General features: G+C 39.5%; 1 protein-coding gene across 8 annotated transcripts in view; it reads right to left on the bottom strand.

The window, feature by feature from the left end:
• Positions 1-13855, bottom strand: part of LOC139763118 (apoptosis-resistant E3 ubiquitin protein ligase 1) — a 323876-nt gene that overhangs the window by 155886 nt on the left and 154135 nt on the right. For all 8 annotated transcript variants that reach the window (XM_071688783.1, XM_071688786.1, XM_071688781.1 and 5 more), the window contains 5 exons: positions 12813-12982; positions 12123-12291; positions 10020-10858; positions 9624-9752; positions 7969-8157 (listed from right to left, as the gene is read on the bottom strand). In XM_071688783.1, the coding sequence (XP_071544884.1) occupies positions 7969-8157; positions 9624-9752; positions 10020-10858; positions 12123-12291; positions 12813-12982 (1496 nt within the window). The remainder of the gene's footprint in view (positions 1-7968; positions 8158-9623; positions 9753-10019; positions 10859-12122; positions 12292-12812; positions 12983-13855) is intronic.

The raw sequence follows: 13855 nt of genomic DNA, 5'->3' as shown, positions 1-13855 counted from the left end.
TGCTTCCATGGCTCCATCCACTGCCAAATCCACTCCTACATATCTAAAACACCTCACTTCCTCGAGTTTTTCTCCATTCAAACTTACCTCCCAATTTACTTATCTCTCAACCCTACTGAACCTAATACCCTTGTTCTTATTCACATTTACTCCCAGCTTTCTTCTTTTGCACACTTTACCAAACTCAGTCACCAACTTCTGCAATTTCTCACCCGAATCAGCCATCAGCGCTGTATCATCAGCGAACAACAACTGACTCACTTCCCAAGCCCTCTCATCTACAACAAACTGCATACTTACCCCTCTATCCAAAACACTTGCATTAACCTCCCTGACAACCCCATCTATAAACAAGTTAAACAACCATGGAAACATCAAGCACCTCTGCCACAAACCGACATTCACTGGCAACCAATCACTTTCCTCTCTTCCTTCTCGTACACATGCCTTACATCCTCGATAAAAACTTTTCACTGCTTCTAGCAACTTACCTCCCACACCATATACTCTTAATACCTTCCACAAAGCATCTCTATCAACTCTATCATATGCCTTCTCCAGATCCATAAATGCTACATACAAATCCATTTGTTTTTCTCAGTATTTCTCACATACATTCTTCAAAGCAAACACCTGATCCACACATCCTCTACCACTCCTGAAACCACACTGCTTTTCCCCAACCTGATGCTCTGTACATGCCTTCACCCTCTCAATCAATACCCTCCTATATAATTTCCCAGGAATACTCATCAAACTTATACCTCTGTAATTTGAAAACTCCCCTTTATCCTCTTTGCCTATGTACAATGGCACTATGCATGCATTCCACCAATCCTCAGGCACTTCACCATGAACCATACATACAACAAAGTCACCCCCTTTTTAATAAATTCCACAGTAATACCATTCAAACCCATCACCTTGCCGGCTTTCATCTTCTGCAAAGCTTTCACTACCTCTTCTCTGTTTACCAAATCATTCTCCCTGACCCTCTCACAACACCTCAACTAAAACACCCTATATCTGCCACTCTATCATCTAACATTCAACAAACCTTCAAAATACTCACTCCATCTCCTTACATCACCACTACTTGTTATTACCTCCCCATTAGCCCCCTTCACTGATGTTCCCATTTGTTCTCTTGTCTTATGCACTTTATTTACCTCCTTCCAAAACATCTTTTCATTCTCCCTAAAATCTAATGATACTCTTGCCCAACTCTCATTTGCCTTCTTTTTCACCTCTTGCACCTTTCTCTTGACCTCTTGCCTCTTTCTATTATATATCTCCCAGTCATTTGCACTATTTCCCTGCAAAAATTGTCTAAATGCCTCTCTCTTCTCTTTCACCAATAATCTTACTTCTACATCCCACCACTCACTACCCTTTCTAATCTGCCCAACTCCCACCTTTCTCATGGCACAGGCATCTTTTGCACAAGCCATCACTGCTTCCCTAAATACATCCCATTCCTCCCCCTCTCCCCTTACGTCATTTGCTCTCACCTTTTTCCATTCTGCACTCAATATCTCCTGGTACTTCTTCACACAAATCTCCTTTCCAAGCTCACTTACTCTCACCACTCTCTTTTCCCCAACATTCTCTTCTTTTCTGAAAACCTCTACATATCTTCACCTTCGCCTCCACAAGATAATGATCAGACATCCCTCCAGTTGCTTCTCTCAGCACATTTATATCCAAAAGTCTCTCTTTCACGTGCCTATCAATTAACACGTAATCCAATAATGCTCTCTGGGCATCTCTCCTACTTATGCATACTTATGTATATCTCTCTTTTTAAACCAGGAATTCCCAATCACCAGTCTTTTTTAGCACACAAATCTACAAGCTCTTTACTATTTCCATTTCCAACACTGAACACCCCATGTACACCAATTATACCCTCAACTGCCACATTACTCACCTTTGCAATTCAAATCACCCATCACTATAACCCGGTCTCGTGCATCAAAGCTGCTAACACACTCACTCAGTTCCTCTCAAAACACTTGCCTCTCTTGATCTTTCTTCTCATGACCAGTTGCATAAGCACCAATAATCACCCATCTCTCTCCATATACTTTCAGTTTTACCCATATTAAACTAGAGTTTACTTTCTTACACTATCACATACTCCCACAACTCCAGTTTCAGGAGTAGTGCTACTCCTTCCTTTGCTTTTGTCCTCTCACCAACCCGACTTTACTCCCAAGACATTCCCAAACCACTCTTCCCCTTTACCCTTGAGCTTTGTTTCACTCAGAGCCAAAATATCCAGGTTTCTTTCCTCAAACATACTACCTATCTCTCCTTTTTTCTCATCTTGGTTACATCCATGCACATTTAGACACCCCAATCTGGGCCTTCGAGGAGGATGAGCACTCCCCGCATGACTCCTTCTTCTGTTTCCCCTTTTAGAAAGTTAAAATACAAGGAGGGGAGGGTTTCTAGCCCCCTAATCCTGTCCCCTTTAGTCGCCTTCTACGACACACGGAGAATGCGTGGGAAGTATTCTTTCTCCCCTATCCCCAGGGATATACACATAATACACAAGTACATATTCACACTTGCTTGCTTCCTTCATCCATTCCCATCGCCACCACACCACACATGAAACAGCACCCACCTAACCTGCAAGGTAGCACCAGGAAAAGACAAAAAAGGCCACATTTGTTCACACTCAGTCTCTGGCTGTCATGTGTAATGCACTGAATGAAAGCTTCCTTTCCACATCCAAGCCCATAGACCTTTCCATGGTTTATCCCCAGATGCTTCACATGCCCTGGTTCAATCCACTGACAGCACATTGATCCTGCTATACCATATTGTTCCAATTCACTCAATTCCTAGCAAGCCTTTCACCCTCCTGAATGTTTAGGCCCCGATCGCTCAAAATCTTTTTCACTCCATCCTTCCACCTCCAATTTGGTCTCCCACTTCTTGTTCCTTCCACCTCTGACACATATATCCTCTTTGTCAATCTTTCCTCACTCATGCTCTCCATGTGTCCAAACCATTTCAATGTACTCTCTTCTGCTCTCTCAAAACACACTCTTTTTATAACCACACATCTCTTACCCTTTCATTACTTAATCAAACCACCTCACACCACATATTGTCCTTAAACATCATATTCCCAACACATCCACCCTCCTCTGCACAACCCTATCTATAGCCCACACCTGCAACCATATAACATTGTTGGAACCACTATTCCTTCAAACATGCCCATTTTTGCTCTACGAGATAACGTTCTTGCCTTTCACACATTCTTCAACGCTCCTAGAACCTCCACCTTGTGATTTACTTCCACTTCCATGGTTCCATCCTCACCTAAGTCCACTCCCAGATATCTAAAACACTTCACTTTCTCTCCAGTTTTTCTCCATTCAAACTTACCTCCCAGTTAACTTGTCCCTCAACCCTACTAAACCTAGTAACCTTGCTCTTATTCACATTTACTCTCACTTTCTTCTTTCATATACTTTAAACTCAGTCATCAATTCTGCAGTTTCTCACCCAAATCAACCACCAGTATTGTATCATCAGCAAACAACAACTGACTCACTTCCCAATCCCTCACATCCACAACAGACTGCATACTTGCCCCTCTCTCCAAAAGTCTTGCATCCACCTCCCTCACCACCCTATCCATAAACAAACTAAACAATCATGGAGACATGACATACCCCTGCCACAAACCGGCATTCACTGGAAACCAATCACTTTCTTCCTACTCTTACACATGCCTTACATCTTTTAATTCTCCCTAAATTTAATGATACTTTCGCCCCAGCTCTCATTTGCCCTCTTCGTCACCTCTTGCACCTTTCTCTTGACCTCCTGCTGCTTTCTTTTATACATCTTCCAGTCATATGCACTCCTTCCCTGCAAAAATTGTCCAAATGCCTCTCTTCTCTTTCACTAACAATCTTACTTCTTCATCCTACCATTCACAACCCTTTCTAATCTGCCCTCCTCTTACCTTTCTCATGCCACATGCATCTTTTGTGCAAGCCATCACTGCTTCCCTAAATACATCCCATTCCTCCCCCACTCCCCTTACATCATTTGCTCTCACCTTTTGCCATTCTACACTCAATCTCTCCTGGTACTTCTTCACACAAGTCTCCTTCCCAAACTCACTTACTCTCACCACTCTCTTCTCCTCAACATTCTCTATTTTTTCCTGAAAACCTTTACAAATCTTCACCTTTGCCTCCACAAGATAGTGATCAGACATCCCTCAAGCTGCCCCTCTCAGCCCATTAACGTCCAAAAGTCTCTCCTTTTCACGCCTATCAATTAACACATAATCCAATAACGCCCTCTAGGCATCTCTCCTACTCGCATATGTATACTTATGTACATCTCTCTTTTTAAATCAGGTATTCCCAATCACCAGTCCATTTTCAGCACACAAATCCACAAGCTCTTCACCATTTACATTTACAACACTGAACACCCTATGTACACCAATTATACCCTCAACTGCCACATTACTCACCTTTACATTCAAATCATCCATCACTATAATCCGGTCTCGTGCATCAAAACCACTAACACACTCACTCAGCTGCTCCCAAAACACTTACCTCTCATGAACTTTCTTCTCGTGACCAGGTGCACAGGCACCAATAATCACCCATCTCTCTCCAACCACTTTCAGTTTTACGCACATCAATCTAGAATTTATTTTCTTACACTATTATGACATACTCCCAAAACTCCTGCTTCAGGAGTAGTGCTACTCCTTCCTTAGCTCTTGTCCTCTCACCAATCCTTGACTTTACTCCAAGACATTCCCAAACTACTATTCCCTTTTACCCTTGAGCTTCAATTCACTCAGAGCTAAAACATCCAGGTTCCTTTACTCAAACATACTACCTATCTCTCCTTTTTTCCTCATCTTGGTTACATCCACACACATTCAGACCCCCAATCTGCGCCTTCAAGGAGGATGAGCACTCCCGGCATGACTCCTGTTTCTCCTTTTAGAAATCTAAATGCAAGGAGGGGGTTTCCTGCCCCCTACTACTGCCCCCTTTAGTTACCTACTACGACACATGGGGAATATATGCTGTGTAATTATCATAAAACACCCTTCTCATCCTTAATATTTTTATTCTGCATCACAAGCACTTTCCCAGATTTGTATAGCATCACCCTTGTCACTTCTTTCAAAGACCTCCCTTCTAACTTCATTTACCTGCTTCCAAAATAGGAAAAAAGCATGAATGAAAATCTACCTACCTACTAGTGCCGAAAATGTGATGTTGCCTTGGACAGGCGTTGTGTGAAGTGCTCACGGCGTATCTTTTCTGGCTCATGTTAAAAGGCCTAAGTATCACAAACCAAGCAACATACGCTGTTAGTACTACATGTCAGCTCTGGCCACATATAAATCATGTCATAAGTACTCAAACATACATTTTCATTCATCCTTTTTCTTCATCTGCTTCCTTTCTATACATAAACATCAGCTTTTTTATTTTTTATTATTATTATTTAGCTTTGTCGCTGTCTCCTGCGTTAGCGAGGTAGCGCAAGGAAACAGACGAAAGAATGGCCCAACCCACCCACATACACATGTATATACATACACGTCCACACACAGCACATATACATACCTATACATCTCAATGTATACATATACACACACAGACATATACATATATACCCATGTACATAATTCATACTGTCTGCCTTTATTCATTCCCATCGCCACCGCGCCACACATGGAATAACAACACCCTCCCCCCTCATGTGTGCGAGGTAGCGCTAGGAAAAGACAACAAAGGCCCCATTCGTTCACACTCAGTCTCTAGCTGTCATGTAATAATGCACCGAAACCACAGCTCCCTTTCCACATCCAGGCCCCACAGAACTTTCCATGATTTACCCCAGATGCTTCCCATGCCCTGGTTCAATCCATTGACAGCACGTCGACCATGGTATACCACATCGTTCCAATTCACTCTATTCCTTGCACGCCTTTCACCCTAGGAGCCTGAGCTTTTTTTTATACTTATTTCTATTTATTATACTTAGTCGCTGTCTCCCACATTAGCAAGGTAGTGCAAGGAAACAGACAAAAGAATGGCTGAACCCACCCACATACACATATATACATAAAATTCCCACACATGCACATATACATACCTATACATTTCAACATATACATACATAAACATACACAGACATATACATATATACACATGTACATAATCATACTTGCTGCCTTCATTCATTCCCGTCGCCACCCCGCCTCATATGAAACAGAACCCCACTTCCCCTGCGTGTGTGTGAGGTAGCGCTAAGAAAGGCCACGTTTGTTCACACTCAGTCTCTAAATGTCATGTGTAATGAACTGAAACCATAGCTCCCTTTCCACATCCAGGCCCCACAAAACTTTCCATGGCTTACCCAAGACACTTTTTTATTCAGCATTTATATCTTACTTTTAATCTTCATTATCACTATTTTCTGGGCAATTCATCTTCTACCACATTTACTGATTAGTAATCTTCCTTTAGTGTTTGATCTATCATGGTCTTCATCTCCTACAAACTACTTTTGCAGTGCTACTCACTTTTACTGCAGCTCTTATCAGCATCCACCTCACCTTAAGCTCACTTTGACCTGTTCCATAAGCTGCAACAATAATTTTTCAAATGGCTGGAGAAGTAACAGAAACAATTAATTCCAATGCTATACCATCAACTTCAATTTCCAACTGACTTGTACTGAGAAGAATAATGAAACTCTATAAGATTAATAATATCAAATGAAGCCAGCACCCAACTGAAGTCCATTCAGGACAGTCTCCAATTAATTTTTACCTTAACAATGAAAGTGGTCAAGATGAGCTTGCATAAACTTACAAGATGCAACCATACCCCTACCATTTTTGATAATCTTAATGAAAAAAAAATTTCATCACAAAACTTCTTGCACAGTGAACAGCATGTTACAAACAAATGCACTACTGTTTGCCTGGTATGATTTCACTGTGTCCAGCGAAAAATGCATCCACTCCATGCCAAAACCTCACTGAGATACTAAACTGGCCAAGTGCTTGTAAATTCTGGGGCTCTGTTACTGATGATTACTAAACGAGTAGCTCCTGGTTTTAATTTCATTAACTGCATGCAAAATTTTAATGCATCCTCTGTATTTTAAAAGAATCAGGCAAAAAAGCCTACTTCAGTTTTTCTCAAGACAGGGAGATTGGCATGATCAGGGGAAGGTAGTATAACCTCACCACATGCTTAGTTATCACTATTTTGCATAGTCAGCTGAAGGCCCTCATTGATTCCTATAGGTAGAAGTAATCTTACTATTCTGGTACTCTGGTTTGCTACTGGATGTGCATGGAAACTTAAATTCATGGATAAAAGATACTCAAGTCCATGCAGCCTAGCCTTAGTTGTAATGATGTTATAAAGTATGTAACATAGGAATGCAATTTTTGTATGAAACAGTGAAATCCTAAAAATCATTATTTTACTTTCTTATTTCCTTGCCATAGTATACGGTATATAAGTAAGAATATCCCTGTGGATAGGGGAGAAAGAATACTTTCCATGTACTCCCTGCATGTCACAAAGGGCAATTAAAAGGGGAGGGAGCGGGGGGCTAGAAATCCTCCCCTCCCATTTTTTAATTTTCCAAAAGAAGGAACAGAAAAGGGGGCCAAGTGAGGATATTCTCTCTAAGGCTCAGTCCTCTGTTCTTGGCGCTACCTCACTAACGCAGAAAATGGCGAATATGCATAAAAAAAATATAGTATAAGTGAGCTGCATTAACTATAAGCAGTTCAGACTGTAATAAGTAAATTATAAAATTATTTCAAGCTTTTACAGAAACAATGGGAACTTTAATGGCAATTACTTCAAAGAAATTAATTACCAGCAAGAAATGAACATTTAGATCAAACCAAACCACAAATGATTAACTTACCTCTAACTCATTTTCATCAAAAATACAAAGTAGGTTGTCTGGGATGATCTCGTTGAGTCCAGCTAAAAATGCATCCACTTCATGCCGTACTCTCACAGAAAGACGATACTGGGCAAGTGCATCTAGATATTGGAGCCTGTTACTGTTGGTCACTAAACGAGTAGACCCTCCTGGTTCTAATTCAATTGCCTGTAGACAAAATCTTTTTTGACAAAAAGAAATACCCTTATTTATCCTTAATCAATTTCCATTATCTAAATAAGTTAAGCATGTCAGTCTAAGCAGTAATCTTTCTGAACACAAGAGATAATACTTATCACCCAACACTTCCATACTCCATACACCTCATGCATCCTCCTATATAGTGTTAGATATCATAAGACTTACCAGATCACATGTTATTCTTATAAAGTGTATACATTATCAGGTGCTCAGGGAAGTATCATTAAAGCAGGCCAACAAAAAGGTAAAATATTCAAGCAAAGGGACAGTTAAAAATATCTTTCACATTTCTTACTTTTTCCAAATAGCTCATGACACAAGAGTTTGTACGATACAAATGCTCTTTGTTCCCAGACAATCTGGGGGGGATAATGTCTTAACACTATACGTCCCCAATAAGTCCACTCTAGTTATCAGTAATTCTTCCAATCAGCATCACTCATGCCCCCCATTCCCATATAATTTTTCACAAACATTCATATATATTCAATCTCATTCTGCCTGCTCATTGCTCAGAGTCTTTGCTCCTACAAACTGCAGAGAAATAAACCTGATCTGGGAAATACAACACCAATGTTAAAACCTACAGAAGGATTCAAGATAGTAACCTAATCACTAAAAAGATGTAATTTCCTCTTTTATATTGAGTAATTTCACTCTGTCTTAAAAATCTCCACGTTATAAATGGGAAGTTGGTAGGCAGGCATAAACTAGGGAGATATATTACTGGCACTACCTGCCTGAGTATTGGGAAGGTTAGTGATGGCTGTGTAGGGAGCTAGCACTTCAGTGGTTGTCAACGTTGCATTCCTCTGATCCAGGTAGCTGTCTTTTCTTTTTGTCTCACCTACATATGGACTGCTAGTATTCTGTCCACATATACACAATCTCTCCTTATCAAAAATAAAACCTGACAATACCTAACTTGCACCATTCATTCTTCACCATAGATTTTCCTGTGGTGAGTGCTTTGCACTAGCCCTGCCTTTTGGCAAAATGGTGGTAGCAATAGACAGTAGTCGGGAACTTTAGGCAGGAGCTTTAGGTACAAACATTAGGTAGAAGTAGTAGGTAGGAGCATTAGCTTGAATTAGTAAGTTGTAAAACTAGGCAGGAATAGTAGGTAGACACATTAAGTAGTAATTGGTAGGAAAATTAGGTAGGAACCTTTGAAGACACTGTGCTAGAGCTAGCCTCTGCCAGTGGCCTGTTAAGGGAGAGACACAAAAGGCTAAGAAGTGGCATGGAATTTTACAATTTTGCCATGCCCTTGAGGAAGTTCCTAAAGGGAATGGGCATCAGAGATATAGATAGATGTTAAAAATTCAATAAAAATTTGACAGAATGTCAACAGCAGAACTGCTGATGAAATAATGATACCTTAAACCACAGAAAATGTAATACAAACAGTTATCAAATAATGCATAACATACTTTAACTTGTCCGGAAGGAACCAGAGTCTCGTCAATAAAGAAGAGTTCATCTTCCAGTTTATCCAACCCATAGTCCATCAAGTGCCGTATTTTCCCGGTATACAGTTCTGGATCATCTTGAGCAAAGTGCTGTATGGAAGAGAGTAATTACGTCTACTGAGACACATTCTAGAGGGGAGATTTTACACTAAAAGCCTAGTAAAAAAATGCATTCTACATAGCACTTTATTGGCATTCCTTACATTGGCGTGTATGATTTATATATTCATTTGCGACGGAAAAAATAGAATAATTCAGTGTAACCATTAATTAGTATATCAAAAACATTGAGGAAATATTAAAAATAAAATCAAAGGGAAAACAGACACACTCAACAAAAGATTACATAAAACAAACCTTGTAATGCACACGAAGACCAATCAGCTGAGCAAGAAAAGAACGTGTAAACCTTGCCCTCACTGTTTGTCTATAACCACTTCCGAGAGCAGATTCATATAAACACTTTCCCACTACCCTTCCAGCAAACTCATAATGCTTGAGTTTTATGTGAGGAGGTCTGTAAGGATTAGGATGTACCAGGGCTTGTCTTCCTTCATGTAAACTGGCAAATAGTCCATTATCATTATCAAATAATTGAGCACATATCAGCTCAAACCACTCACGTCTAACACCCCCCCAGTCTAATCCTTCTTCCCCCTGAAATGTTATTTCAAAGTTTTTACACCAGTCTGCAACTGTAAAGTTTTTAGTAGCCTTCATTGATGTTTCTAAGAGTCGTTCTCTTGATACAGTAATTTGAATTCTGTCATGCATTCGTTTGCTGTGGAACTTTCGCACCTCATGATAAAAATGATCCTGTTTGTCTTTGAAGGTTTCTGAGCCACCAATATTTTTCAACATAAACTGGGTGAAAGTTGCTGTGATTACGTTACGATCTTTGCCAGCAAGAGATACAAGTGGTTGACAACCATCATCAATACTCATTGTTGGAAGACCACACTGCTTGTTGGTACCAGTAAAATGAAACTTAGTGGAAGGACACAAACGAAAGGTGCACACTCTTTTTGGTATTAACCGCAGAAGGAATTCTTTGATGATAAGCTGTTTTGGTGTTACATAGCAGTAAACTTTCTTGGGCTTGTTAAGAGGACTTCCATTCTGGGTTAACAATCTAGCCTCATATCCCTCATGAACTCTTCTCATTACTGTCTTTTGAACTCGCATTGCATCTTCACCTGAAATAATTCCCTGATTAGAAATATAACAAAAATATATCACCAAGGCAATACACACACACACACACACAAATACACTCAAAACACAGGAACAGATATGAAATGCAGCGGTCTGGATTTCCTTGTGGAATTAGTATGGTACACTCTACTACATATATTTCTGGAGAAGTTATTTATGCCTAAAGAATAAACAAGACTGCCTAACAATTTAATCCTTACATTAAACCTATTAGATCTACTCAAGTTAAAAAGAATGCTCCTTGTTACTCTAGTCTATCAAACATTTATACGTGATCTACATACATGAGAATGTTCATACACAGTCCTGAGCACAGACAGTATGCAGATAGATTAGTAAAGTTTTAATAGTAAATGGTGTCAAGGAGTGATATATATATAGAATATGCAGATAAACTAGTTAAGCAAAGTTTAAACAGTAAATGGTGTTGAGGAATGACAGACATAGCAAAACAAGGTGAGACAATAATTGTTTTACTTTGGGTAGCAGTCAGGGATATATTTCTTGAGGGCACATTTAACTTAATTCCTTTGAGGTGACTATGAACAATGTTCCAAGGCTGTTTGATGTCTCTGAGAGCATTTCCGAACCTCATGTATCAAAGATGAAGGCAGTCTAGTTAGCTGTTTATTTTCTTATACAAAGAGAATATAAAATATATGTTTATATGGATTATAAGGTATTCAATATACTGTATAATAAGTCAACTGCCCAAGTATGAACACAAGAAAACCAATACTCTTTGTACATGGCCAGTCAACCAGTTTCTAACCCCCAAAGTCCTACATCAGCCACACCATGTGACATGACAACTGTTAGTTTTAATTCAATCTAGATGACTACTTAAATGATGATAGTGTCACACAGGTATAAAAAATAGGACATCAGAGAGAGGGTACAATTATTTCTTTGTGTATAACCATATTTTCATTTTATGGTCAACCTTTGGGCCAAATTTTTCAATTCTACTACATGATGTTCCAAGGGTAAATGGTAGCATGACTTTAGTTTGATATCACTTGTATGATTAAAAAAAAAAAAAACAATCCCCTTGTACCTTCCATGCTTTAAGTAGAATTCTTCAAAAGTTTCAAATTAAAGAGAGCATAACGTTATTTCCACAAAATTATTATTATCTTCCTATAACCTAGCAATCTACAGAATCTTCTTCATTACCAGAAGCTTTTCTGGAAGAGTATACATAAAACTGGCAACTAGTGTCTACAGTTATGTAAGAGTACTTACTTGTTAAAACAATAATGTCAAAGTTTCCATTTGTCAATGTTGTATTGCAGTATGTAAGGTGAGCCCTGTAGCAACCAGGTCGCTGAAGAGTCACTTGGATACTTATGCGACGTGATGTATGGTCATATACAATAATACTACCTGCATCTACTGTCCAGCCACCTTCTAACTGAAAGGTATGAATAAATTTAGTTCTCATATATCATGCTCAAAAATCATGAAAACTATTCCCAAACCTTACATTAACTTCTTACACAAGAATCCCCTTCTATGGGACTCATACTTGAAATCAATCTCCACATGACTGAAGCTGGTTCATAGTGATCAAGATAATATTGCCTTTTTCAGACTTAAAAGCACATGTACTAAGAAATAACTGGATTCAAACAATAGCCACTTTAATAGCACTATCAACAAGATTCTATTACTTATCTTTAACAAACCCCACAAAACCACAAACTTAATTATCTAAACTTTTTTCAACAACTGTTCTAGTGCATCTCCAGACAGTGCTATGTCTTCCTTTACTTTACCCCTAAGTAAACAAGTAAAACTGGTAAATAATTATTTACCAGTTTTACTTTTGATTAAAAAAAAAAAGGTTCATTATACCATACAAGAATACTGCAAGCACAATTACATATAAAGCATGGATTACAAATATGGAATGTAATGGATACTATCACTCACCTCAACAATGGAAATGGAATAATTATCTGTGTCAGCTTGGCCTGGCGGAAAAGAGCAGACATTATGGTATTGGTCCCGGGGCTCTATCAATATGTGGTGAGGCTGACTAGCAGTGCATACAACAGTGGAACTGTGTTGCACCATTACAGTCTTGCTGGGGTCTGGAGGGCCTAAAGAAAGAGAAGTGATATCAGTTTGTATTGCCAGTGAATTCATGTTTCCCACCCCAAAGAACAGGACATACTATCTTTATGAAGAGATGAATTTTATTTTGAATTCAATTAACTTACCTCCTTTATATCCTAATCCAAACAGAATATCATATTCAGCACCTAGAGATTCATGGTTTGCACACAAGAGGTACTACATATAATCACTGATTCATACATCATCCTTGAACTGTTCATAAAATGAAGAGGCAGTGTTTCAAATTAAGAAAATACAGTTGATCAATCTGTTCAGGAGGACAAGGTAAGTTTGAATGGAGAAAAACTGGAGGAAGTAAAGTGTTTTAGATATCTGGGAGTGGATCTGGCAGCGGATGGAACCATGGAAGCGGAAGTGAATCATAGGGTGGGGGAGGGGGCGAAAATTCTGGGAGCCTTGAAGAATGTGTGGAAGTCGAGAACATTATCTCGGAAAGCAAAAATGGGTATGTTTGAAGGAATAGTGGTTCCAACAATGTTGTATGGTTGCGAGGCATGGGCTATGGATAGAGTTGTGCGCAGGAGGGTGGATGTGCTGGAAATGAGATGTTTGAGGACAATATGTGGTGTGAGGTGGTTTGATCGAGTAAGTAAGAATAGGGTAAGAGAGATGTGTGGAAATAAAAACACTGTGGTTGAGAGAGCAGAAGAGGGTGTTTTGAAATGGTTTGGTCACATGGAGAGAATGAGTGAGGAAAGATTGACAAAGGGGATTCATGTGTCAGAGGTGGAGGGGACGAGGAGAAGTGGGAGACCAAATTGGAGGTGGAAAGATGGAGTGAAAAAGATTTTGAGTGATCGGGGTCTGAACATGCAGGAAGGTGAAAGGCGTGCAAG

Source organism: Panulirus ornatus, chromosome 46 (genome assembly GCF_036320965.1).
Source record: "Panulirus ornatus isolate Po-2019 chromosome 46, ASM3632096v1, whole genome shotgun sequence".
Classification (NCBI taxonomy): domain Eukaryota; kingdom Metazoa; phylum Arthropoda; class Malacostraca; order Decapoda; family Palinuridae; genus Panulirus; species Panulirus ornatus.
Note: the sequence above shows the minus strand (reverse complement) of the source record. Positions and strands in the feature narration are given on the sequence as shown.